Raw genomic sequence first — 27,145 nt, 5'->3', positions numbered from 1 at the left:
CCTCTGCAGCTCCTCCTCATTGCCCAGAACAGGGAGCCCCACAGCCAGACACAGCAGCCCAGATGTGCCCCCCTGGCCTGTGGTGCCTCTTGCAAGGGAACAGCACCAGGCACTGCAGGAGCCTGCAGACAATTCCTGAAGCACTTGGAGGATGATCCTGCTCCCCAAGGGACATTTCCATGGTGTAAATCTAGGAATTGAAATGGGGAGAGGGGCCAGAGAGGAAAGGTCAACCAGGGATGGGCTGTTTGCAGTGGAGGTGACAGGGATGAGCAACAGGAAGAAATCTAGGGCAGGAAAGAGGAAAGAAAGCAAAGATGGAGCAAAGGAAATGCTCAGGGCAGTTTGGAGGTGGCTGCCAGGCAGCCCTGGCCCTGAGCAATAACATCTGCAGTGGACAGGAAACTCACAGCTCATGGGAACAAACTTTCTGTGTGACCTCAGAGGCCACAACAAAAGTGAGGAGATTCCCTCCTGTCCCCCAGCCCATCCTGGCCCCAGGGGCTGATGGCATTTGTGCTCCCTCAGGTTCATCTCCCCACACCAACACCATGGGGGTGCTCAGGCCTGCTCTGGGCACTGCAAACAGGGGCTCCTGAGCCAGTGCTGCCCTGTCTGTGCTTGCAAGGATCCTGCACCTGTGTGAGCTGGGGGAGAGGCCAGGGCTGCAGAGGGAGGATGTTGTTGGCAGGTGCAAGAGGATGCTCTGGGATGCTGCCCTTGGGTGCCCAGTGCAGTGGGGATGGATCAGCCCCTGCTCTGCTGCTCCTTCCTGTCTCCCCCAGGGACCTTGCAGAGCCCCAGCCCTGCTGTTTGTCCCCAGCCTGCCCACAGCCACTCTGGGGCTGCTCACGGGGATTTTCTGTGCTGAGCATTGGCCTGGGCGTGTTCTGGAGAGTACCTGGGCAAGGAGCCTGGAGCCCCCAGGCCCTGCCCTGAGGCGTCAGCGCTGCCCCAGCAGTGCCCATGGCCTGTCCCTGCTGCAGCCCCGGCACTGCCACCCCCAGCCCTGCGCCCGGCCCCGAGAGCCCTCAGGCCCTACAGCAACACCAGGGCCAGGAGGGCAGCGGGGCAGGGCCACGGGAGCAGCACTGGCAACACCAAGGGCTGCTGCTGCTGGGCACAGCTGCTGTGCCAGCCCTGATCTGCCCCCAGCTCTGCACACAGACATTGCTGCTGCAGCCGCAGAGAAGGGAACAAAAAGGGTATCTCTGCAGAAAACTCTGCTGGGAGATCATTGAGTTCATTTAGAGCCACTGAGAGCACAGCTCCTCATTGACACAGTCTGGGGCCACAGTGAAGGTGGACAGAAACAAAATCACACAAACCATGACCTTGCATTGTAGGCAATATTTAAAAAGTCATACAAGGTAAACCTTTAAAATGAAACCAACAAGAAGCATCAAAGAGGACTTTTATTATAAGTAAATTGCAGAAATTGTCCAGCGATTTAATGTTTCTGAAATTGTCCAGTGATCAGTGTCCACACTGCAGCCTTGAGCTCCTGGTTCCTCAGGCTGTAGATCAGGGGGTTCAGGGCTGGAGGCACCACCGAGTACAGAACTGACAGGGCCAGATCCAGGGATGGGGAGGAGATGGAGGGGGGCTTCAAGTAGGCAAAAAATGAGGTGCTGAGTAACAGGGAGAGCACAGCCAGGTGAGGGAGGCAGGTGGAAAAGGCTTTGTGGCGTCCCTGCTCAGAGGGGATCCTCAGCACAGCCCTGAAGATCTGCACATAGGAGAAAACAATGAACACAAAACAGACAATACATAAACAGATGGAAAACGAAAGAAGGCCAAGTTCCCTGATGTAGGATTTGGAGCAGGAGAGCTTGAGGATGTGTGGGATTTCACAGAAAAACTGGCCCAGGGCATTGCCATGGCACAGGGGCAGGGAAAATGTATTGGCTGTGAGCAGCAGAGCATTGAGAAAGGCACTGGCCCAGGCAGCTGCTGCCATGTGGGCACAAGCTCTGCTGCCCAGGAGGGTCCCGTAGTGCAGGGGTTTGCAGATGGACACGTAGCGGTCGTAGCACATGATGGTCAGCAGGGAAAACTCTGACCCCAAGAAGAAGAAAATCAGAAAAACCTGAGCAGCACATCCTGTGTAGGAGATGTTCCTGGTGTCCCAGAGGGAATTGTGCATGGCTTTGGGGACAGTGGTGAGGATGGAGCCCAGGTCGGTGAGGGCCAGGTGGAGCAGGAAGAAGAACATGGGGCTGTGCAGGTGGTGGCCGCAGGCTGCGGCGCTGATGACGAGGCCGTTGCCCAGGAGGGCAGCCAGGGAGATGCCCAGGAAGAGGCAGAAGTGCAGGAGCTGCAGCTGCCTTGTGTCTGCCAATGCCAGCAGGAGGAAGTGTCTGATGGAGCTGCTGTTGGACATTTTCTGTCTCTGGACACCCCCACCTTTAGAAGGAGGAAAGACAGTGGCATTTGAACAGAAAAACCAAAGCCCTCTCTCACAGACCAGTCCCTGCCACTAAACCACCTCCCCCTTGTCTATGTCTAGAGAACTTCCTTCACCTTGGTTGCTGAAACCCTGATTGCTGCTGGCCAATGTTCAGTGAGGAGCAGAGCTTGACCTGCAGGACACTGCTCAGGGAGGCAGCCCTGAGCCCAAGTCAGTGCAGGGGAACAGTGAGGGCAGGGACCAGTCCTGGTGTTTGGACATGGATTAAGAATCTCCTCCCAAGGCACGGGAGCTGCCAGGGCAAAGGGCTGGGGATTGCTGGAGTCAGAATGAGAGATTCTGCTGTGCCTCGGGAGAACAGAGAGTCCAGTGAGGCAGGAGGATTCTCTGAGGTTTAGTGCAGACTGAGAGGAGCTGCTCTGTCCCTCTTTCCAGTTCCCAGCTGCCCTGGACTTGGACCTTTCTGAGCTCCACTCCCATGTTACCCTGGAAAGCCTTGAGACACTGCTGAGAGCAGAGGGATCCCTGGCACACAAAGTGGCTCCTGCCATTCCCAAAGTCAGGCAGAGTCAGCTCATTCCCAGCCTGCCCTGCCCAGAGCTCCCTGGGGCAGAGCTGGGACACCCCATTGCTGTGCTCAGCCTGCACAGGAGGAGCCCAAGGGCTGGGCCTGAGCCTGCAGCTGGAACTGCCATTCCCAGAGAGCCTGTCAGCAATGCAAGGAGCACCTGGGCAAGGCAAGAAGAGAGAGCGGGCTGGGCCCTGAGGAAAAGCCTTTCCCTGCCCAGCCCTGCCCAGCCCCTGCCAGGCAGCAGCAGTGCAGGACAGTGGCCCTGAGGCCCTGGTCAGCAGGGAATGGGCACATGGCAGGAGAGATGCCCTTCATCTCTGGGGCTGCTCTGCCGGCCCAGGAGGGGACTGAGGGCCCCGAGCCCCCGGGCTGAGGGCTGTGCTGGCTGAGAGGGGAAACAGGAGCTGTGCTGCTCAGGGCAGTGTGTGCCCTGCAGGGCAGGGCTGGCAGGTGCCACATGTCCCCTGCAGCAGGGCTTCCCTCAGCACTGCCTCCCTCCCTCCCTGCCCACGGCTCTGCCGCTGGAGCTGTCCCAGCCCAAGCTGTTCCTGTGGGCCCGGGCTCCTTCCCTGCCAGTGCTGCCAGAGCCCAGCCCAGCCCCTGGGCCAGCTCTGCCCTGCAGCTTCTTGGGGCTGCAGGGATTAAAGAACAGCTCCCCCAGGCCTGGGCACCATGGAAAGGTGATGCTGGATGGATCTGGAGGCTGGTGAGGTGGAGGCATTTACTGAGGTTCCCAGGAATCCTCAGTGTGATGGTTTAGCCTCAGCCCCTGCTCTGCCCTGCACAGCTGAGTTTCCATTACCACTAAGCAGAGCCAGGGAAAAGTTGGAGCACAGATTTAGGAAAGAAGAGACTCAAGCAAGAAACTACTGCCCTGAATGTGCTCATGAAAAGTACACTGAGAAATGACCTGGGCATGAGCTGGAGCTGTGAGCAGCCCTGGCCCACACAGCACCCTCTCCACAGCAGCAGGACCTGCCCTGGCAGGAGTCACTCCTTGCACCCACAGCTCCCCTCCACCATCCATGGGGAGCTCCCAGGCAGGCTGAGAGCTGCCCCTGGCAGGTGGCAGATGCCCTGGCCTGGCCAAGAGCCCTCAGGGCTGCAGCACCTGCTCTGCACCACAGCCCTGGGCAGCCCTGGCTGCAGCCCCAGCCTCAGCCCCTGCAGCCGTCCCTGGCAGCAGGAGCCGTCCTGCCCTGTCCCTCTGACGGTGCCCAGGGCAGCCCCGCTCTGGAGCACATCCTCCCCCAAAGCAGAAAGGGCAGCAGAGCCATCCTTACAGTGCTGTCAGTCCTGTCCTGGGTCAGCTTTAGGAGATCCCTGCAGCCACAGACTGACTGTGTCAGAAGGGGTGAAGATTTATCTATGAAGAAGCTCAAAATTTGTCAAAGGTGTGAAGATTTATCCATGAATAATCTTCCATAATTGTCCTCCCAGTTGCTTTAAGCCTCTGCTTCACTGCTCTCAGGTACCTGCAGGCAGTGCCCTCAGCCCTGCTGGGCTGGGAGAGGAGCTGCTCTTTAGGGGAAATGTCTTTTTAAAGCTCTTCCTGATTGCCAGGAGCTGCCTCTGTGCCAGGAGCCCAGCCCAGCTCAGCAGCACAGACACAGCACAAGGAATTTAATGAGCCTCTTGGGGGTTTAGTGCTGAGTCCCTGAGAGTGGGTTAAATAAACCTCTCAAAAATCCAAAGTCACATAGAGACTCCAAACTTTCTTTAAGTTTTAATGGGTCCCACTGAGGGACACAACTAAGAATGTGTCCCCAGGTCCCAGCTAGAGCAGAACACTGCAGGCAGTGATGACAGGTGGGGACAAACAAGCCAAAGGTGTCTCTGATGCTGAGCAAACCTGGATGTGTTTCAGGAATGCCAAGGGCCAAGGCCTGAGGCCCAGCCCCTGCCAAGGCACATCCTGTCCCTCCCTCAGTGCTCAGGGCTCTTCCCAGGCCACTGGGATGTGGGGATGTGCAATGCCAAGGGCAGGAGCATGGGGCGGCCCCTGCCAGGCTGCTGAGCAGGGCCAAGGAGGCAATGAGGCCCCAGGGCTGCAAGGGTCACTTGTCTCCTGCTCATGGCTCAGGCCCAGGCCCAGCAGCCATGGCCCAGGTGCTGCAGGAGTTGGCTGTGTCAGGGCCTTGCAGCTGCTGCCCATCCCTGTGCCCTGTGCAGCCCAGGCTGTCCTACGGTGTCCATGCCCTGCGCCTCTGTCCCTGCAGGCTGTCGTCATCCCCCGGCTGCCCCACCTGGCTGGGCCCTTCCTTTGCTGACAGCTCTGCCTCCTGCCTGCCTCTGCCTGGCCACACACAGCCTTGGATTTGATACTTGAAGGGTTAATTCAACTGTTACTGTGTCTGTGAAGTTTTAGCCCAGGAACAAGGCATGTAGGGCCTGCTTTCCCAGTAAGGATTGTTGTAAGACAAGTAGAAGACATCTGGCTCAAGAGTGCAGGGATAGGTAAAAGAAGAAGTGAATCTGGGAACTTGGGGTGGGTTTTAAGGTAATGGCTAAATTGTAATACATATGTAGCACCTGTATATAAGGTCACTCTTTTAGAATCCCATGTCCATGAAAGGTATGAGTTACCATGGGATGGAAATGAGGCATCTGTCTTTCTAGGTCCCATGGCCAAAATTGATAGTCCCCCTTGAAAATTCCTTATATGCAAGGGTTCTCCCAGACAAAAGCTGCCAGGACAGAGAGCTCTGGCTGGCTTTGGCCCCTGGTGATCATTTCTGATCTCAAGAAAACTCTGAGCAAAGTATTTGAATGGGTTTGACTACTGGAATATCAATGAATCTGTCATCCTCTGAAAAATTCAGATGCTTTTCTGATCATATGTGTCTTTTTTTCTTATTGTGCATTATGCATTGAATATTATTTTCACCTAAAAAAATTGCTATTATTCCACCAGTGTTATCTGACACAAAACACCTCCTCTACATAAGGATCCAGGTCACCTGTAGAAGCAAACACAATAAAGAATGCAGCAGGAATTCTTTGTCTCTGTTCCCATCTGTCCCATCTCCTCTGGAGCTGGAGGTGCAGCCCCAGCACTTGGGAGGGCTCAAGGGGTCACCAGCTCAGCTCCCACACAGAGAACCTGCACACCCTGGGGTGCCCCTTTCAGCCTCAGTGCCCAGAGCCTTTCTGACACCTTCCCCTGGAGCTGCTGCTTCCCTGCAGCCCCGGCCATGGACAGCAGCAGAACCTGGTGTGTCCCGAGCAGCAGAGCCAGCTCAGGGCCCTGTGGGGAGCAGGGCTGGGGCAGCAGGACAAGCCAGCCCAGGCAGCCAGGGCACACCCAGCTGGGGAAATGGATGTCCAGGGTGGAGAGCAAGGGAGCATTTCTGTGCCTGCAGGGAGGAATGCAGAGGAAGCTGCTGCTGCAGGGGCCAGCTCTGGCCTGGCCCCTCTCTCCCCTGCCCAGGGCTGCTGTGCTGGACTGGGGAGAGGGGCTGGCACTGGGTGGGCAGAGGCAGCCTGTGCTGGGCATCTCCTGGAGCCAGGAGCAGGAGTTGTGCACTGTCACTGAGCTCCATTTCCCCTGCCCTGGGGAGCTCCAGCCCTGGGGCTGATGTGGAGGCTGACCTCCCTCTCTGCTCCTCAGCAGCTGCTGAGCCCTTCAAAGGGCCAGGGCTGTGGGGTGAGTGCACCCAGTGCTGGAGCAGCCCAGAGCAGGCACTGCCATGGGGCTCATCCAGAATGGGCTGGGATGTGCCCAGGAGATAAAACCCACCCATGTCAGCTGAGCCATGTCACTCTGCAGGGCCAGGACACGTTCCAGCAGGTGTGTGGGGCTGTGCCAGTCCCCTGGCAGGGATCTCACACAGGCAGATGCAGCACTGAGGAGGTTGGTCTGTGGCCTCGGTGGCATGGCCAGTGTGAGAAGGTGCCCCAGGGCTTTGACCATCCCTCCAGCCCCTTCCATCAGCCACTGGCACACCTGGGCACTTAGCCCAGTTTATTGGTCTGTTTGTTCTCTGGTTATCTCTTTCCTCCTGCCCATTTCAGCACCGGTGTAGGGGCAGCATCAGCCCTGCCCTGGCTCCCTCCTCACCCAGCCCTTGGCAGAGCCCAGGGCAGGGCTCTCTGTGAACCCTGGCATGGGATGTGGGTGTTGGAACTGGACACTGAGGTCTGGTGTGAACACTATGGTGGGGAACATTTGCCCACCCAAAATACTCCCTGTGCTGTGCCGTGTCTGATGAGGGGGATGTGGGGCCTGTGCTGGGCAGGGGGGCTGTGCTGCCTCAGGGAGAAATGACAGGGATGAGCCACAACACAGTGAGCAGGAGGTGCAAATGAGGACAAGCTACAGAGGAGGATTCAGAAATCTGATCTGAGCATATGTTCATGTGTTTTGGAAAGCCAGAGCTCAGCTGCAGCTGATGGAGGCTGCAGGTAACATCCTGAGCAAAGTTAATTCATTTGTTGTGTTTGCAGGAAATGGCTGCAAAAGGAACATGTCAACCTGCTGCTAAATCTACAGTGGCAAATCTAGGATCATGGAATGGCCTTGGATGGAATTCTAAAGATCATCCAGTTCCAATCACCTGCCATGGGCAGGGACACCTTCCACTAGGCCAGATTGCTCCATGCAACCTGGCCTTGAACACCTCCAGAGGTGGGGAGTCTGCAGCCTCTCAGGGTAACCTGCGCCAGGGCCTCACCACCCTCACTGGGAAGAATTTCTTCCCAATATCCTATTTAAACCTTCCCAGTTTCCCCTCATGGCCATTTCCCCTTGTCCTGCCACTCCAGGCCTTTGTCCAAAGTCCTTCTCCAGCTCTCTCAAAGCCCCTTTAGGTGCTGGAATGGGCTCTGATGTCTCCCTGGAGCCTTCACACACCCAGGCTGAACAGCTCCAGCTCTCTCAGCCTGGCTCCAGAGCAGAGGTGTTCCAGCCCTACAAATGTCCATTGTGACACTGCAGGGCTTCCTGTAACCAAGAGTGCATTGATACACTGTGGAACCAAGGAGACCCTTGTGACCCTGGGGTGCCCCATGGAACCAAGAAGACCATTGTGGCACTGCAAAAACAAGAAGAGCATTGTGACATGTGGCATCTCAAAGTACCAAATGTCCATGGTGATACTGTGGATCCCCTTGGCACCAGGAGACCATTGTGTCACTTTGGGGCCTCAAGGAACGAAGTAACCATTTCAACACTTCAGAATCAAGAAGACCATTGTACCACTAAGGGACCTCATGGAACCAAGTGTCCTTTGTGACACTGCAGAACCAAGGGGCCATTGTGACACTTCAGGGCCTCATGGAACCAAGGAGAGCAGTGTGGCACTGCAAGGGCTCCTGGAATCAAGAAACTGTTGTGACACAGGGGAGGCCAATGAAACCAAGTGATCCATTGTGACACTGAGGGGCCTCAAGGAACCAAGGGGCCATTATGACACTTCAGGGCCTTGTGAAAGCAAAGGGGATCCTTGTGGCACTGTGGGGTCTTGTGTAACAAAAAGCCATTTTAAGACTGCAGACCCAAGTAGACCACTGGGACACTGTGGTGCCTGATTGAACTGATGAGAACATTGTGATACAGTGAGACCCTATGGAAACAAGGATCCACTGTGACATTTTGGGGTCTCATGTAACCAGGAGTCCAGTTGTGACACTGCAGAGCCAAGGAGATGATTATGACACTACAGGGTCTCATGGAACCAAGGGGCCATTGGGTCACTGCTGGGCTCCATGGAACTGAGGGTCTGTTGTGACACTGCAAGTAAGAATCAGGAAAAATAAAATAACCTGCTTAATACCAAGGGAGCAGGAAGAAGCAGCATTCTTTATTCAGCCAGATGCACAACAGGGAGTAGCTCCTCCCAAAGGTGTGCATGCTGAGGACAAGAAAGGTCCTGCTTACAGACCTTATTTTACATACATATTCAGTGATTGTCACAGAATAGATATACATTTGATAATAATTTCCTAGAAGACATTAATATATTTTCCCTCCCCTTCACAGATGTGTTTTTCTGTCCTGGGGGTCTCTTTGATGGTCCCTGGTTGTTGGTGATGCCAGAGTCAGAACTGACTGCCCGTGGACTGCTAGAAATTGGCAAAACCGGAGCTGGTCATTTTCTAATTCTCCTTAAACAATGGGCATTGTGCAGTTGCATGGGCCAGTGGGTTTTGAAGAACAAGCATTGTGTGTGCTCAACAGGTGGAGATGGTTTTAAAACTGGCGACATCCCCCTCTTTGAGGCTTGTGAAGCTTCTCTTCTCTCCAAGCCTTCCTAAGCCTCTCATCAGTGTCTGCAAGAACTCAATCTCCCTCCCCATCCTGCAGCAGCCACAATTTACTTACTCCAGCCTTGGTCTCCAGCACAGCCATGGAGGCTCTTTGGGCTCTGGACTTTTCCTGCAGCCACCAAGGCCAGCTGAGCTCTGCCCTTCCCACAGCCAGCCCTGCCCAGCCCAGGCAGTGCCCAGCAATTCCCTGTCTGTGCCTGGCCTTGCTGTCCTCCCCCAGCAGCAGCTCCGTGGCCCCTTTGTGCCGCGCTGGCCCAGCCATGGTGCCACAGCCCCTGTGCAGGCCCAGGGCAGGACAGGAGCCCTGCGGGTGGGAACGGCCCCTGTGCCGTGGGGCCCACGGCAGCCTTGGGGCTCTGTGCCCCATGGCCTCCCTGCTGGGCAGCCTCTGCCAGCTCCTGCACAGCCCGTGGCCCCTGTGGGGCTGCACAGACAGCCCTGCCCCGGGCTCTGCCGGGCTCTGGGCCAGCAGAGAGGCCGGGCAGGGCTGGCCATGGCCGGGAACAGCCCTGAGCCCCGCAGGAGGATGGAGCTGGGCCACAGCCAAAGTGCCCCCAGACCTGGGCCCAGCAGCCAGGGCTGCCAATGCCTGGGGACAGAGGCTGCCATTGGGGACAAATGTCCTGGGCCCCCTCCCTGCTCTGTCCGTGCCACCAAGGGCACAGAGCAGCCTCCTCTCTGGGCCACTTGCCTGTTTTCAATGCCTTCCCCAGGCGCTGGCCCTGCCCCACAAGGCCTGGGCTGAGTCCTGCCCCTGCACGCTCCCCCAGGCTGAGATGGACACTGATGGTTTCTGTGCCAGGCTCTCTCAGCCCAGCCCAGCTCCCTGCCAGCTCTGCCAGCTGCCCTGAGCTCTGTGCAGCACCAAGGGCCTCTCCCCAGCACAGCCCAGCCGGCTCTGGCCCCACAGCTCTGCTCAGCCCAGGCTGCTCTGGCCAGGGGCCCCACGGCCTCAGCCCCTCTCAAGGGCACAGCAGCAGCTGCAGCTCACACAGGGCTCAGCCCCAGCCATGGGGGAACCTGCCTGGCCAAAGGAAAAGGAGGCTCCCTGGGTGCCCTGCTCTCCTCTGCAGGAGATCCTGAGAGCTCTGCAGCCCCTGCTGCCATCCCATCTGCCCAGGCCAGCACAACAGCCCCTTGTGCCCTTGTGGCCCTCAGGAGCTGTTCCTGCTCCAGGCCCAGGGCCCATCCCAGAGCTGGGGCAGCCACAAAGCTCTGCCCATTTCTGTTCATTGCTGCTCTGATCAGGATGGATCCTCAGCCACTTGCAGATTGCTGATGAATTTTACTTTTCCAGAGGCCTCTTCATTCTTGAGCTCTTCAGTTGAGAAATTCCTTGACAAAGGCTCATTAACATTTCTTCAAAACACCCAAACAAGACAAGCCTCTAGGAATAACTCAAGTCTTCAATTCTTCTGTGGTTTATTAGATAGATTTCAGAAGTATATTCAAAGTGAATATACTTCTTTTGAAAACAATGAAAAGATTTTTTTGTCCTGTTTCATTTTTTTTCCTGTTTATAGATTGGTATCTTCAATCCCCAGCTGATATTGATCCCCAGCACCTCCTAGTGCAGTCTTAATAGATCTGAAAATCAAGACCCTTCTTGGCTGACAATTGATCAGACAGTGTCCCTGCCCCCACCCCACCATTTCCCTCATCCAGCCCCTGGCACTCAGAGCAGCTGAGGAATGGAGTCACATCCAGGGGTGTCCCCAGGGCTCAGGACTGGGGCCAGGTCAGGTAAATATCTTGGTGGATGACCTGGACAAGGACATCGAGGGCACCCTCAGTCAGTTCCCAGTGAGCCCAGGCTGGGTGGGAGTGTGGCTGTGCTGGAGGGCAGGAAGCTCTGCAGAGGGATCTGGACAGGCTGCAGCCATGGGCCCAGGACAATTGGATGAGGTTCAGCAAGGCCAAGGGCCGGCTCCTGCCCTGGGCTCACAACCACCCCAAATCCCTGGCTGTGCCCTGCCCCTGATCCCACAGCCTGTCCTGTTCCCTCCATCCCTGCATTGCCAGGGACTTTCTGGGACAAGGGAGCTCTGTCCTGGGTATGGAGGGAGGTCCAAGTGGGAACCACAACTCACCAGGTTTGTGTCCTCTCTGGGTCAGGAACTGGTGGGACTCAGAGGCACAGCAAATGCCAACATAAAAAATGTCATCGTGATACAATTTAAGAAACATTGAAACTCTTCCCTCAGCAATGTCATACATCCCAGCAACATCTGACATGTCCACCATTCACAAGGGGTTTCTGTACAAAACCAATTTTAGACAAAGATGATTCTGTGGTAGATATAAACAGTTCAGTTCTCGAATCAGCATCTTCTGTGTGAAGTGGGGATATGTAGAAATTTTCTGTGGATAGCAGGGACAAGGAACTTTGCAGACCTGAGATGTTCTATAAACACGTGGCTTTATTATTACAAGGGTCGTGGGTAAAGAGGGCCTGCTTCCAGCCACCAGCCTCGGCTGAAGCAAAGCCCTAAAGAGAGAATGCGGAGAGAGAGAGATAGAAGGTAGCTAAGGGGTAGAAATGGGGTAGGAGCAGGGGAAAAGTGTGGGGAGAAAGCAGGAGCAAGCGAGGCAAGAAAGAAGAGAGGGGAAGGGCAAAAGAGAGCAAGCGAAGAGGAGAGCCAAGAGGGTAAGAGATCGATCACCTTGTTACAATACATTATATCTCTTTTTGGGATGAATATTCTAATTTACAGTGACCAACCTGTGCAAGATACAAAACCTACAAACTTTGCATGCAGCCTATAAGAACTACTACATTACCATGTCATTTTACATTCTAAACTCTAAAAGCCACATTTCTTATCTGTTTTCTACCTGATGCCTTTGGAGAGTGGAAAGGCAACATTCCTGAATCATTTGTTTTCCTGTCTTTTAACCCATCTTCAGCTAATCACTGTTTTCCTGCCTGCCATGCCTACATCCCGAAACTGGCTTTCATTTCTATTTCACTCACAGGTTCTACATCTGCAGTATTTCTTACCAGACAATCATATCCATAGGTCCTTCCTGTTCCATCTTTCCCAACAGGGATAAAACAGCCTGAACAATTCCTGATTTGTAGAGCTGTCAGTGGTGGATGGAGAAGGGGGTCAGGCTGATTTTGGTGGTGAGGAAATGCTGAAAGCAGCCTGACTCTGTGAAGAGCCTGGCTCTGTGTTCTCCATCACCTCCTGGCTGGCACTGCCAGGCTGGGATCAGGAGCCCCTCAGCCTTCCCTGCTCAGGGCTGGACAAGCCCAGCTCCCTCAGCCTCTCCTCACAGCCCAAGGGCTCCAGCCCCACCTTGGAGCCCTTCCCTAACCCTGCTGCAGCTGCCAGACATCTTTCCTGCCCTGGGGAACCCAACCCAGGCCACAGTGACCTGGATAATCCCTGTCCTGGATGTCCTGGTCACACAGCCCAGCCCCTTGTCCCCGTGTCAGGCTCTGGGGGTTGATTTGTGGAACATCCTTGGGGGAGGCTGCAGTGCTGGGGGCAGGGGGGACCCAGGGGGACAGGGGACCCTGCTGGGCATGAGCAGCAGGGGAGACTTCTCTGGGGGGAAATGTGAGTGGGGCTGGGGCAGAGTGACCAAGCCAGTGACCTCACACAGCCCTGTGTGATGTCACGCAGCCTGCCTGTGATGTCAAAACCTGCTTTGTGATGTCACACAGCTGCACTTTGATGTTACAGCCCACTCTGTGACATTACATGCTGATATGTGATGTCACTCTGTCACCCTGTATGATGTAAGAGTGATGTCACAGCTGGCTCTGTAATGTTGCAACTTAACCTGTGATGGCACAGGTCACTTTGTGACATCACACAGTTGCCCTGTGATGTCAAAGTGCCCTGTGATGTCACACAGTGAATCTATGACGTCACACAGTCCCCTCTATTATACCATTGCTGATAAATGGTCTTGCATAACCCACTCTGTGATGTCATAGCTCACTCTGTGACCTCACTGAACACATTCTGTGATGTCCCACATCCCCTCTCTGACATCACAGCTGCTCTGTGCCTCTGTCACCCACAGCCACAGAGGTGCCTCTAGGACACAGCCCCCCTGGGACATCACACAGCCCCCCCTGTGACATCACTGCCACTCTGTGACCTCACAGCCCCTCTCTGCAATGTCCCCCAGTGTCACCTCTGGGGCAGGGCAAGCTGGCAGCCTCCAGGAGCATTTGGGCCCCTGTGCCTGCAGCCCCCAGTGCCCGGAGGTGCCCAGCAGCTCCCGCAGGCTGCAGAACCTCGGCGCCAGCCCCGACAGCCACAATTGTCCGTCCTGGTCCCGGCGGAGCCGGCACTGCTTGGAATCCCGGTCGGAGCGCGGCTGTGGAGCCACCGCCGGGCTCAGCGGGGCGGGGACCCCCGGGAGCCCCCAAACCCCTCCTGCCCCGCGGGTGCCCGCAGCAGCCCCAGGGCTGTGCCCGTGCCCGTGTCACCGTCCCCGCGGGGGCCAGGGCTGTGTTTCCCTCCCGGGGACGGGGCCCTGCGCGCTCCCGGCCCCCCAAACCCCCGGCGCTGCCCTGGGGGTCTCACCTGGACGCAGACGCTCAGCAGGGAAGTGTCCAAGGCCCGGGGGCTGCGGCACAGCAGGGACAGCCCCGGGGCAGCCCCGGCCGCCTCCAGCTCGGTCACGGCCAACTCGGCGCTGCCAAGGGCAGGGATGGCCCTGGTCCCCCTCGGGGACACCCCAGGACCCCCCGTGCCCACCCCTGTGCCCACCCCTCACCACGGTGTCCCCAAGCCCCGCAGCTCCCGGGGTGCCCAGGGGGCGGGATGGGGACCCGGCCCTCCCGGGGGGATTCTGTCACCTCCCTTCCCCCGGCACCGCCGGCTCGGGGCTGCTCAGGGGCTCCCGGCAGGCCCCGAGGGGCCCGTGGCACTGCTTTGCCACGTCCCCCCGGAGCCGGGCAGGGGCCACCTCCCTGCAGAAGGAGCGCTGGGCACCCGCCCCCAGCCGGGAGTGGCCATCGAGGAGAGGCCCCAAGGAACGAGCCTCCCGCAGCCCGGGCAACTCCCCCTCCTGCGCCCCGAGCCCCCGGGGGCTCCCCAAACCCCCCCGGCTCCCCAGCACCCGCTTGTCCGCCTTGGGGAGGGGGACGAGCCGCTTCTCCACGGGGCCGCCCTCCCGGCTCGCCGCCTGCTCGGTGCTGATGTCGGCGATGTCGGGGCTGTCACACAAGTGCTGGAGCTTCTCTGGGGACACCGCTGGGGTGACACCGCTGCCCCCCTTCCCCCCCACACCACAAGATCCCCGCCACAGCCACCAACAGCTCCTCGGAGCTGCCAAGGACGGGAGGCAGAGGTGGGTGGTGGGGTGTCCCCAAAGATGTCAGGCTGTCCCCAGGGATGCCAGAATGTCCCTATGGATATCAGGCTGTTCCCACCAGATGCCAGACTGTCTTGATTGGTGTCACAATGTCCCCGTGTCTGTCAGGCTTTCCAGAGGCTGTCAGGCTGTCCCCAGCCATGCTGGGCTGTCCCCTGGGTGCCACCCTGTCCCCCCAGCGCGGCTCACCTGTCACAGCTGCAGACCTGTCCCGGGCTCTGCCTCTCCTCCTCGGGGATGTGCAGCATGTCCAGCACAGCCAGGCTCAGCCCTGCTCCTGCCTGCTGATGTGCTGAGCCTGAGCAGCAGCCTCAGCCAGAGCTGACTGACAAGGTGAATCCTGGGCACTCTGTCATTAACACCTGGAGAAGAACAGATGAGAGATGAAGGGGGGGCACAGTGGAGCTTGTGAATTGAGATATCTTAGCCTTGGTTGGGTACAGCCTGTGGTGTAGAGAGAGCACAGATATGAGCAAGAGCTAGGAAGTGAGTTGCACATAGAACTGTCAAGGTCTTTAAAACTATGGAATTTTGTAAAAGCTGCCAAATAATGCAAGCAATAGGCTGTCTGTAGTTTGTGAGAAAAATCTTGGGACTGTTTAGAGCTGTGGCCTATTTTGAGCTCTGACAAGTATATAACACTGTATTGTGAGAATAATATCTGATTTTAATGGCTTCAATAACTTCAATTCTTTTTACCCTGACTTCAGCTTAAACATCAATAAACTTTAACTTCAACTCGAACTGTGACCTATTTTTGCTCAAGCTTTGACTTAAGGCTCCCTCCTTGGATTCCTTTTGCTCCCCCCCTTTGAAGTCCCATCTCTCAGTTGTGCAGCACCCACCCAGTCTAAGGCTCAGCTCTGGCCAAGCTGTGGCTTTGACTGGTGGCAGAAGTGTTCCATCCAGCCCTCCCACTCTAGCTCTTAGTTCTGGCCAGGCTATGGCCCTGACTGGCAGGAAAAGTGTCAAACCCAGGGGTTTCTGTGCTCAAAATGAGAGGAAGTCACTTGGACTAACTGATTTGGCTTCACAGAAGCTGAACCCTTTTTCCTCTTAGATAAACCTGAAAAGCCTCATCTGGAAGAGGATCTTCAAGTCCTCCATGTGATAAGGAGGTCCTTTAGCAATAGCAGACCCTGAGGAATAGCAAAGCATATAGGCAGGCGTACTTTCACCTTATTAATTTTGTTCAAAATTACATCTTTTGTTCCTATTATAGTTGCTAAAACAAGAAGAGGGGAGAAGAGGGATGGATGTACACCCCCCTCAAGAGCCTTTGCTCTTCTCATGTTCTCATATTTTCCTCATGCTTTTAAATCAATTCACAACATAACCTAGCAAGCCAACAGCTTGTCAGAAGCAGAAGATTATCAATAGGAAGACAATTTACCACCACCTTACTTGAACTCCAAAACTCACACATTTGGGAGACATCAGAGGCAGAAAGATGTGTTTGATTGAAATGGTTTTAGGTTGAATTGTTTACTCTTTTCTAGTGTTAAGTTGTAACTTGTAACTTCTAAGCAATTAACCTGTGACATGCTGGCCTAAAAGACCCTGATACTAGTCAATTTTGCCCAGCAGCTCCTAAATGTGAATGCTGCAGCTCCAATGGTACATGGGCACATCACTGGCTAGGGGAACTAAGTTTATCAAATTGAGTAAACAGTCTCATTCAAAGTAAATTCATACTGTCTTTGTCATCCTATCTGCAAGGCGCCTGCAAGAAGGATTACAAAGAGCACTTTTGCATTTTTTGAATTTTAATTGAAATGGGTGATTTGTCACAGCTACTCTTTAGCTAAGACAAAATGAATCTGGTCCTGGCAAGTCCAGTTCAGCTGACCTGGCTTGTTCTAGAAGTCCCCAGGTGAATAAGAGAACTCGTGCAGAGACCTCAGCCAGTTGTGGTCAATCCAGAGAGCAGAGATATCACTGGTCAAGGAGCTGAGTGGGGCTAAGACTCAGACCAAACAGAATCTAGAGCTGAGAGTTTTGAACTCTCTGTATAAGAAAGTTTTGAACAATAAAACTGACTGTTTTGTGTCATGATCAAGAGAACTTGAATCATGATTTCTGTCACCCTACCTACGACTGTCACATAATGGAACAGAACAGCCTTAGAGAAAGAGATAAAGGATGTAACTCCAGGAAACAGAAGGCATTCAAAGTGCAAGCAGGATGCCAGCTCAGCTCTGCAAGGCTGACAAAACCGAAGTTATGCAAAACAAGGATATTGCCTTCACTCAAAAGTGAGAGTCAAGAAACAGCCACCTGAAAAGGCCATTAGACATTGAAGACAGAGCTCAAAGAACCATGTAAGGACTTGTGCTAAGGGGTGCAACTACGTCAAATAAAGTCAAAGGAAGTGGGGATAGCTAATGAATACATAATCAGTGGGTGAAATAAAACCTTTGTTCATTCAATGCTCAGTGCACTCAAATGGCAAAAGGATTGCCCAAGTGACCAGCACACTGTAATAAAGAACACCTGCTTTCAAATACTCCAAACTGTGTTTAAAAGTTTCTATCCAGCAGATTTCAGTACCAATGGTGTCCTTGACTCCATTATGCCCCACTGTGGCAGGACATCCCCTCTACTACAGAAGAGCTTATCTGCAGCTGGTGTGACAGCTCCAGACATTCTCTCCCCCATGTGACGTGATGACATAACCTTGGCCAGTTAGTTGTTATGAGCCAGGGAGTTGTTTCTTCCTCTGGCACTTGGAGTAGAACTCCCAGTAAACGAGTGGGTGTGAGAATAGATAAGGGGAGATAAGCCAGAGTTTTCTGACTGTAAAGGCACTAGTTTGACAACACTGAAAGCTACACCATTTTCCACTGAGATAGAAGCCTCCTACACACACTCTGGAAACATGCAGGGACTTCTCCCACATGCTCAGACATGAACTCTGTGGATACTTTCTCAGGGAATAGAGAGAAGAATTCTAAGTGTACCCTATCACCAATCTGATGGTAAGTTACATTGAATTCTAATCTATACTATTTCCTTGCTAGCTGTAATATGGGTACCTTTAGACTATTAGTAGTTCTTTTTGTTTTATTCCCGTGGTATACCTAGTCTATTACATTTTTGTCAAATAAATATTTGATTTGGTCATAGTCCTAATCTGCCATTTTTAAGAACCTGAAACTGAGAGCAATCTGGGGTGCAGGCTGCTCCAAACAGAGCTACTGCCAGAAATCTGGGTCAAAGGCAGGTCTTGTCTAAGCTCTCTCTCTCTCCATTCACAACACCCACGGTTTCCCAATGGCTCCTTGGTTCCATGAGGCTCTGCAGTGTCACAATATCCCATAGTTTCCATGAGCATCCCTGCTATCGACCATGTCCTTTTTTCCATTGAAGCCCACAGTGCCTCTATGGCCCCTTGCCTTTATATGGACCTCCTGTGTCCACAGGGCTCCTTGGTTCCATGAGCTTCCTTAGTGTGACAATGGTCTCTTTGGTTCCAAAGGTTCTTGCTGTGTCACAATGGACCCTTGGATCCATGAGCTTCTGTAATGTCACCATGATCTCATTGGATTCACTGTGTCACAATGGACAATTGGTTCCATGGAACCCCAGAGTGTCACAATAAACCCCTAGTTCCATGAGGTTCTATATTGCCACCATTGTCTCCCTGGTCCAATGAGGCCTTTGAGTGTCACAATGGCTGCTTGGTTCTGTCAGCTTCCATAGGGTCAACAATGGTCTCCTTGTTTCTGCAGGGTCATCATGAACCCTTGGTTCCATGAGGTTCAGTCTTGGTTTGAAGGACAGGTGTCTGCTAGGGAAGGCAGGAGCCTCCCTTGGGACAAAGAATATAAACCCCCTCCCTCTTAATCATTATAATTTTGAAATTAGGAGGGTCTCAGGCAAAAAGATATGAGAATAGGAACAACAGTTCTTTACTAGGATGTCTAACAAGGCAGGCAAACAACAATAACTGTGGCATTAACAACAAACAGAGCCAGGCCCCCAGTGAGCCCTTCTCGGCCGCGGGCAGTTTCCCCTTTGGTGCAGTTCCAGTCACAGCCAGCAGGGGCGCTGGTGGCTCCCGGTGGGCGGGGCAGGTGTGATGATTCCCCCGCGGCTGCAGGGGGCGCTGTGGCGCGGGCTCGGGGAGCGCGCGGGAATGGCGGCTTTGTCCCAGCCGGGAGGGATGGAAGAGAGGCCTCGCTGCACAAACCCCTGGGGCTGCTGATCCCAGGGCCCTGGCAGGACTCTGGGGAGCAGCAGGCTAGAACGGCAGGGATGAGCAGAAATCCTGGGGCGCTGGACGAGATGTATCAGACACTCTGCGGTGATCGCTGGGACTGCGGGACGTCCCAGCAGGGCAGGGGGTGCAGGGCCCAGCAGCAGGAGAAAGGCAGCTCCCAGCTGGGTTGTAGCAGTGGTGGGGAAATTCCTTTCCCCAAACAGCAGCTCAACCATCCTCTTCCCAAAGCTGCGAGCGAGTGAGAACCCCCAGCTGCCCCAGTCCCCATCCTTTACCTGCCTCTCTTCTCATGGTATCTCTGTCCCTCTGAGAGAAACTTCCAAAAAACAGAGGAGTGCCACCAGGCACCCTCCATCCCTGAGTCCTGGCCACCTCCCCCTGTCTCATGCACTCAGCCATGAGTGTGTCTTAGCAACTCCATGGAAAAAATTCTACAAGTAAAAAGAAAAGAAAAAGGAAAGAAAAGGAAAGAGAACCCAACCCCCAACAGGTTCCTAAATGTCACTGGTCTCCTAGGTTCCATGTGGCCCTGCTGTGTCGCCACAGCCCCTTGGTTCTGTGAGTTTCTGTACTGTCAACAATGGTTCCTTTGTTCCAATGAGGCCCTGATATGTCACAATGGACCCTGGGTTCCATGAGTTTTTTACTTGTCTTGGGTCAAAACAAAGCAAAACAAACAAAAACCAAACAAACAAACAAACAAAATTATTCTATTCCCTGTTTTTGAAACCCAGTTGGAGAGATTTTTCTTTATCTGTTGTAACTCCAGAAGGGAAGGGGTAACTGCCTTCTCTGATAACAAGCCAGCTGTTAATAACGTGTTGAGCATTGTTTCTTATCTCTGTTCACTCTTCCACCACTCCCATGGAAATATCTTCTGTTAATGGACCATTAAAGCTCACCAATTATATGACACATTTCATCATCCTATTGTGAGATGCTCCACCCAGGGAGAAGGAACCAAACCATTTCCACCCAGATAAAAAGGAGCCACAAGTGTCACCATGCACTCCGGTGTCCCCACGGGACTCCCAAAGGAAGACCCGACCCACTTCAGGACCCCTGGCTCCACAGGACCATCTCTGCTTCCAACAGGACACATCTTCCACTCCAGGAGGGCTGACTTTGGACTGTTTCCAATGCCCTGACTAACCGGGTGTCAGGTTGTATTTCTGACTCTGTCAGGGTTTTCTAGGATTTCTTGTTTGTTTGCTTATTTTTGGACTACAACATTTGTATTTTTATATCCCTAGTAAAAAACTGCTATGCCTATTCCCAAAATCTTTGCCTGAAAGCCTTTTAATTGCAAATTTATAAGAATTTGGAAAGGGGGAAGGGTTGCTTATAGTCCAAGGGAAACTCCAATCTTCCCTCGCAGATACCTGTCTATCTAAACCAAGAAAATATTGTACCAATGGACTCCTTTGTTCTCAGAGTTACCCTGCTTTTAGCAGTGATTTCTTTGGTTCCAACAAGGCCCTGCTGTGCCTCAATGCACCCTTGGTTCCATGAGGATCTGGAGTATCACAGAGGCTCCTTGGTTCCACAAGGCCCCACTGTGTCACAATGGACCATCTATTCCAGGAGGCCCTACAGAGTCACAGTGGACCCTTGGGTCCATGAGGTTCCATCATGTCACAGTGGACTTTTCATTCCATGAGCTTTTGTACTGTCAGCAACAGTTTCCTTGGTTCTGCAGTGTCACAATGGCCCCTTGGTTCCATGAGCTTCTGGAGTGTAACACGGTCACCTTGATTCCATGAGGTTCTGCAGTGTCACAATAGAAACCCTTGTTCCATTAGGCCTCCAAGTTTCACAATGTTCGATTCCATGAGACACCACAATGTCCCAGTGGACCCTTGGATCTCTGAGGTTCCATAGCATCCCAATGGTCACTGTGGTTCCATGAGTTTCCTTAGTGTCACAATGGTCTCCATGGTTCCCTTGGGCCCTGCTTTGTCACAATGGTCCCCTGGGTTCAAATGAGGCTGCCAGGACAAACAGGTCTGGCTGTCGTGGCTTCCCAGGATCCACCTCTGTCCTCTTCTGCCTTTGAAACACTTGGGCTCTGTGCTTTCCTTCCAGTGGAAAAGAACCATCCTACTTATCAACACAGAAATGGCCAAATGTGGAATTCCACCTCCAAAATTCCCTGTATCCAAGGGTTGCTTTCAGATAAAAGCTACCAGGACAGAGAGTTCAGGTTGGCCTTGGCTGCTGGTGGCCACCTTTCATCTGCCCCTGAAACATCAGTGTTCTGTGCTTTCCTTCCTATGGAAAAGAACTGTCCTTCTCCTACAGGCATTAATGTCCAAAATTGGTATTCTGCCTCTAAAATTCCCTATATCCAGGGAGAGGTCCCAGACAAAATCTGCCAGCACCATCTAATCTGGCTGCCCTTGGCCTCTGGTGACTGCCCCTCATCTGCCCCTGTGACACGGGGGCTTGGTTGGTTCCTCCCTATGGAGACCATTGTGACTCTGTGGGAACTCATGGAACCAAGGGGGCCACGGTGACACTTTGGGGCCTTGTGGGACCATGGAGACCATTAAAACCCTCCATGGCCACGTGTAACTAAGGGACATTGTGACACCTCAGAGCCTCATGGAACCAAGGGGCCATTGAGACACTGTGGGGCCCCATAGAACCAAGGGAACATGGAACAGGTCTGGCTGGTTTGGCCTCCCAGGGGCCACCTGACAGGTCCAGCTGATCTTGGAATGTCAAGGGCTGCTTCTAAACTTCCCATGGAACGCTGGGGCTCCATGATTTCATTCCTATGGAAAAGAATTTCCCTCTTTATAGATACCCATGGCCAAAATTGGTACTTTCCAGAAAACATTTGGCATATGCGAAGGTATCTTTCAGAAATAAACCTGTCAGCAATGGATGGCCTTGGCCTCTGGTGGCCACCTCTCATTTGCCCGTGAGACAATGGGGCTCTCTGCCTTCCATCCTATGGACAGTTATTGCAAGGAAGAATTTTAAGTATCAAACAACACTATGATTAGGTTGATCTCCCTGTTTATGCTTTATTCCCTATATTTATGTGGTTACAAGGTAGAAACAGGTAAAGCTAAACAACTTCTGATTGGTTAAAATCTTACATTCAAGTACCCTAAGTAATTGTTCATTGGTTCTCGTCTTCTGGCAGCAAACTCTCCCTTATTCTATATTATGAATAGCATTTCTGTCTTTATGCATCTATGAGATGGTACAGCAACTTGCTACCTATCTTCAGCTTCTGTGAGGAAGCATCCATGAGAGAGACCAACTCGACATCACATTTGCTACTTTTTTGCTAATTCAAACCAAAGTAAGAACAGCACAGCACGTAGGCACAGAACAAAACCTCATACTGTTCCCTGAAAGCAGGGATTCTTCAAAGCTTTGATCAATAAATTGTGGCCTCTCTCTTCTAAATATTATTCAACAGAAAAGAATCAGCCTTCTTATGCATAGGCTTTGGCCATAATTAGAATTTTGCCTCCCAAATTCTGTATATCCAAGCACTGCCCAACACAAGGGTAGCCTGGACAGACTGGTCAGGCTGGCCATGACCACTGGAGATTTTCTTAGACTGTGAGAACAATGTTTTCGTTTGCCAAGACCTTGGAAAGGGTCCAGATATCTCTCAAGGAGGGCTTTGGAGGCCTCAAGCATGTGACCACTATATAGGGACAAAGGAGCTCTGTGCTCAGTGGAGTGGAGACTGAGGACAGAATAGGATGGTCTTGGAAAGGATTGAAGGGTGGTTTCAGAGATGGTGGATCTGTTTGACATATGAGAGAACAGCCAGAAAAAAAAAGAATTAATGTCAAGGACACCTGGAGAGGTACAGACTGGGAACAGAGAAGAAGGAATTTCTCTCCCAGGGCGGGGCTGTGGAGCAACACATTCCCAGAAAGAGTTTGGAGCAGCCCAAGGCTGTGTGTGGCCAAGCAGAGGCAGGCAGGAGGCAGAGCTGTCAGCAAAGGAAGGGCCCAGCCAGGTGGGGCAGCCGGGGGATGACGACAGCCTGCAGGGACAGAGGCGCAGGGCATGGACACCGTAGGACAGCCTGGGCTGCACAGGGCACAGGGATGGGCAGCAGCTGCAAGGCCCTGACACAGCCAACTCCTGCAGCACTTGGGCCATGGCTGCTGGGCCTGGGCCTGAGCCATGAGCAGGAGACAAGTGACCCTTGCAGCCCTGGGGCCTCATTGCCTCCTTGGCCCTGCTCAGCAGCCTGGCAGGGGCCGCCCCATGGTGCTGCCCTCGGCATTGCACATCCCCACATCCCAGTGGCCTGGGAAGAGCCCTGAGCACTGAGGGAGGGACAGGATGTGCCTTGGCAGGGGCTGGGGCTCAGGCCTTGGCCCTTGGCATTCCTGAAACACATCCAGGTTTGCTCAGCATCAGAGACACCTTTGGCTTGTTTGTCCCCACCTGTCATCACTGCCTGCAGTGTTCTGCTCTAAGTGGAACCTGGAGACACTTTCTCAGTGGGACCCATTAAATCTTCAGGAAACTTTGGAGTTTCAATTTACTGTAAAGTCTGTAAAAAGTTTTTTGAAGACCCTCTAAGGGACTGACAACACTGTAAACAACACCAAATCCCCAAGAGACTCATTAAAGTCCTGGTACTGTGTCTGTGATGCTGAGCTGGGCTCCTGGCACAGAGGCAGCACATGGACACCAAGAAGAGCTACAAAAAGGCAATTCTTCAGAGGAACAGCTCCTCTCCCAGCCCAGCAGGGCTGAGGGCACTGCCTGCACCTGGGAGGACTGAAGCAGACAGGGGCTCAAAGAAGCTGGAAGGACAATTCTGAGCTTCTTCATAGAGAAATGTTCACCACTTCTGACACAGTCAGTCTCTGGCTGCAGGGATCTCCTAAAGTTGAGCCAGGACAGGACTGACAGCACTGTAAGGATGGCTCTGCTGCCCTTTCTGCTTTGGGGGAGGATGTGCTCCAGAGCGGGGCTGCCCTGGGCACCGTCAGAGGGACAGGGCAGGACGGCTCCTGCTGCCAGGGACGGCTGCAGGGCTGAGGCTGGGGCTGCAGCCAGGGGTGCCCAGGGCTGTGGTTCAGAGCAGGTGCTGCAGCCCTGAGGGCTCTTGGCCAGGCCAGGGCATTTGCCACCTGCCAGGGGCAGCTGTCAGCCTTCCTGGGAGCTCCCCATGGAATGTGGGGAGAAGTTGGAGGTAGAAAGAGCGACCCCCATCAGGGCAGATTCCTCCTGCTGTGGAGATGGTCCTGCATGGCCAGGGCTGCTCTCAGCTTTCTCCTAAAGGAAAGGGAAAGGGGCTGTCAAGGTTGTCTGTGTCACTGAGACTCCTGCACTGTCACCCTGGGGATCAGTAGTTCTGTGTTAGAGCTCCCTCAGAAAGTGCCTCCTCACCCTCCTCTACCTACAGACAGCACCAGCAGCACCTTGGTTTGCAGCATCTCTGTTTGTCTGAGCTGTCCTTAAGATCCTGCAGCCAGGGAAATGCCCCTGGGCAGCGGCCTGTGCTGGGAGGGGTGTGCAGGGCAGAGCTGAGGCCCCAGGGCTGGGCTGGGCTCTGAGAGCACTGGCAGGGACAAGGCTTGGATAGGGAGAAACAGCTCCCAGTAGGCACAACTCCAGGCAGCAGAGAGTCAGATCACCCCTTGCTGATTGTCCTTCTCCAGCTGCACGGAAGAAGAGAAGGATTTAGAGAAATTAATTTTGGACCTTCAAAAAGACTACTTTTCTTTTCAAGAAAGTTTTAATTGCGATTACCCTGAAATCAAGGGAGGTATTATGAGCAAAGGGTACCGATGTGAGACCAGCATCTTCAACTGCACTGAGGCACAGGGAGCTCTGTTTTCACTCTGGGCTACTCAGTGTTAATGCTAAGAGTAGTGCTTAAGATGAAGAGATAATTCAGCAGCAGCAGAAACCGAAAGTCAAAAAAGTTTAACCAAGCTCCCTCTAGGAAACAGAAGTGATTTTGAGAGGATTCCAAATACAGTATAAAAAATTGACTCAAACAAAATGGTCCCAGGTTGTCAATGTTTTCTTTCAACAGCCCACCATGCCCAGAGTGAAGAAATGTCCAACAGCAGCTCCATCAGCCACTTCCTCCTGCTGCCATTGGCAGACACGCGGCAGCTGCAGCTCTTGCACTTCTGCCTCTTCCTGGGCATCTCCCTGGCTGCCCTCCTGGGCAACGGCCTCGTCATCAGCGCTGTGGCCTGCGGCCACCACCTGCACAGCCCCATGTTCGTCTTCCTGCTCCACCTGGCCCTCACCGACCTGGGCTCCATCCTCACCACTGTCCCCAAAGCCATGCACAATTCACTCTGGGACACCAGGAACATCTCCTACACAGGATGTGCTGCTCAGGTTTTTCTGATTTTCTTCTTCTTGGGGTCAGAGTTTTCCCTGCTGACCATCATGTGCTACGACCGCTACGTGTCCATCTGCAAACCCCTGCACTACGGGACCCTCCTGGGCAGCAGAGCTTGTGCCCACATGGCAGCAGCTGCCAGGGCCAGTGGCTTTCTCTATTCATTGCTGCACACAGCCAGTACATTTTCCCTTCCTCTGTGCCATGGCAATGCCCTGGGCCAGTTCTTCTGTGAAATCCCACAGATCCTCAAGCTCTCCTGTTCACACTCCAGCCTCAGGGAACTTGGGCTTCTTGCTGTTAGTGTCTGTTTAGCTTTTGGTTGTTTTGTGTTCATTATTTTCTCCTATGTGCAGATCTTCAGGGCTGTGCTGAGGATCCCTTCTGAGCATGGACGGCACAAAGCCTTTTTCACCTGCCTTCCTCACCTGGCTGTGGTCTTCCTTTTTGTCAGCACTGCAGCATTTACCTACCTGAAGCCCCCCTCCATCTCCTCCCCATCCCTGGATCTGGTCCTGTCAGTTCTGTACTCGGTGGTGCCTCCAGCCCTGAACCCCCTGATCTACAGCCTGAGGAACCAGGAGCTCAAGGCTGCAGTGTGGACACTGATCACTGCACAATTGCAGAAAAATTACATTGGTTGAAATTTCTGCCAATCACTTGTAATAAAAGTCATCTTTGATTGTTCTTGTTCCTTTGCTTGTGAGTTTTTTTTCCCTTTTAGTTTTTAATACTGGCTACAAAGAATAGTCTTTGTGCCCTTCCTCATTTTGGTCCTTTCCATTTTGACTACCACACACAGACTGTTTCAATAAAGCGCTGTGATCTTGGTGGCTTTAAATGAACAGAAGGATCTTCCAACAAAGTTTTTTCCAGAGATCCCCCTTTTGTTCCATTCTCTGTTGCTGCAGCAGCAATGTCTGTGTGCAGAGCTGGGGGCAGATCAGGGCTGGCACAGCAGCTGTGCCCAGCACCAGCAGCCCTTGGTGTTGCCAGTGCTGCTCCCGTGGCCCTGCCCCGCTGCCCTCCTGGCCCTGGTGTTGCTGTAGGGCCTGAGGGCTCTCGGGGCCGGGCACAGGGCTGGGGGTGGCAGTGCCGGGGCTGCAGCAGGGACAGGCCATGGGCACTGCTGGGGCAGCGCTGACACCTCAGGGCAGGGCCTGGGGGCTGCAGGCTCCTTGCCCAGGCTCTTTCCAGGACACGCCCAGGCCAATGCTCAGCACAGAAAAGCCCCGTGAGCAGGCCCAGGGTGGCTGTGGGCAGGCTGGGGACAAACAGCATGGCTGGGGCTCTGCAAGGGCCCTGGGGGAGATGGGAAGGAGCAGCAGAGCAGGGGCTGATCCATCCCCACTGCACTGGACACCCCAGGGCAGCGTCCCAGAGTGTCCTCCTGCACCTGCCAACAACATCCCCCCTCTGCAGCCCTGGCCTCTCCCCCAGCTCACACAGGTGCAGGATCCTTGCAGGCACAGACATGGCAGCACTGGCTTAGGAGCCCCTGTTTGTAGTGCCCAGAGCAGGCCTGGGCACCCCCATGGTGTTGGTGTGGGGAGATGAACCTGCGTGAGCACAAATGCCATCAGCCCCTGGGGCCAGGAAGGGCTGGGGGACGGGAGGGAAACTCCTCAGTTTTGTCATGGCCTCTGAAGTCACACGGAAATTTTGTTCCCATGAGCTGTGAGTTTCCTGTCCCACTGCAGGCATTGTTGCTCAGAGCCAGGACTGCCTGGCAGCCACCCCCAAACTGCCCTGATTTTTTTTTTTTTTTTTTTTTTTTTTTTTTTTTTTTGCTTCACCTTTGCTTTCTTTTCTCTTTTCTGCTCCAGATTTCTTCTTCTTGCCAAACTCTGTTCTCTGCCCTCCAAACATCCCATCCGTGTTTGTCCTTTTTTCTCTGGCCCCACTCCCCCTTTCAGCTCCTGAGTTGGCACTATGGGAACATCTCTTGGGGAGCAGGATCATACTACAAGTGCTTCAGGA

At 53.7% G+C, this 27,145-nt stretch overlaps 3 protein-coding genes across 4 annotated transcripts in view; 2 read left to right on the top strand and 1 right to left on the bottom strand.

Moving 5' to 3' along the window:
• Positions 1-27,145, top strand: part of LOC310920622 (olfactory receptor 14A16-like) — a gene marked incomplete at its 3' end in the record, with an annotated part of 597,990 nt that overhangs the window by 253,833 nt on the left and 317,012 nt on the right. The window lies entirely within an intron of this gene.
• Positions 1,451-2,383, bottom strand: LOC310920787 (olfactory receptor 14J1-like; the record flags this gene model as incomplete). The annotated part of the gene is made up of 1 exon (XM_083880847.1): positions 1,451-2,383. The coding sequence occupies one exon, from the start codon at positions 2,381-2,383 to the stop codon at positions 1,451-1,453; it is 933 nt and encodes a 310-aa protein (XP_083736973.1).
• On the top strand, positions 24,868-25,809 carry LOC310920690 (olfactory receptor 14J1-like; the record flags this gene model as incomplete). Its single annotated transcript, XM_083880748.1, has 1 exon — positions 24,868-25,809. One exon carries the CDS (start codon positions 24,868-24,870, stop codon positions 25,807-25,809), a length of 942 nt encoding a protein of 313 aa, XP_083736874.1.

Source organism: Zosterops lateralis, assembly GCF_965231275.1.
Source record: "Zosterops lateralis genome assembly, chromosome: 31".
Taxonomy (NCBI): domain Eukaryota; kingdom Metazoa; phylum Chordata; class Aves; order Passeriformes; family Zosteropidae; genus Zosterops; species Zosterops lateralis.
This window is presented reverse-complemented; position numbering and strand designations above follow the sequence as displayed.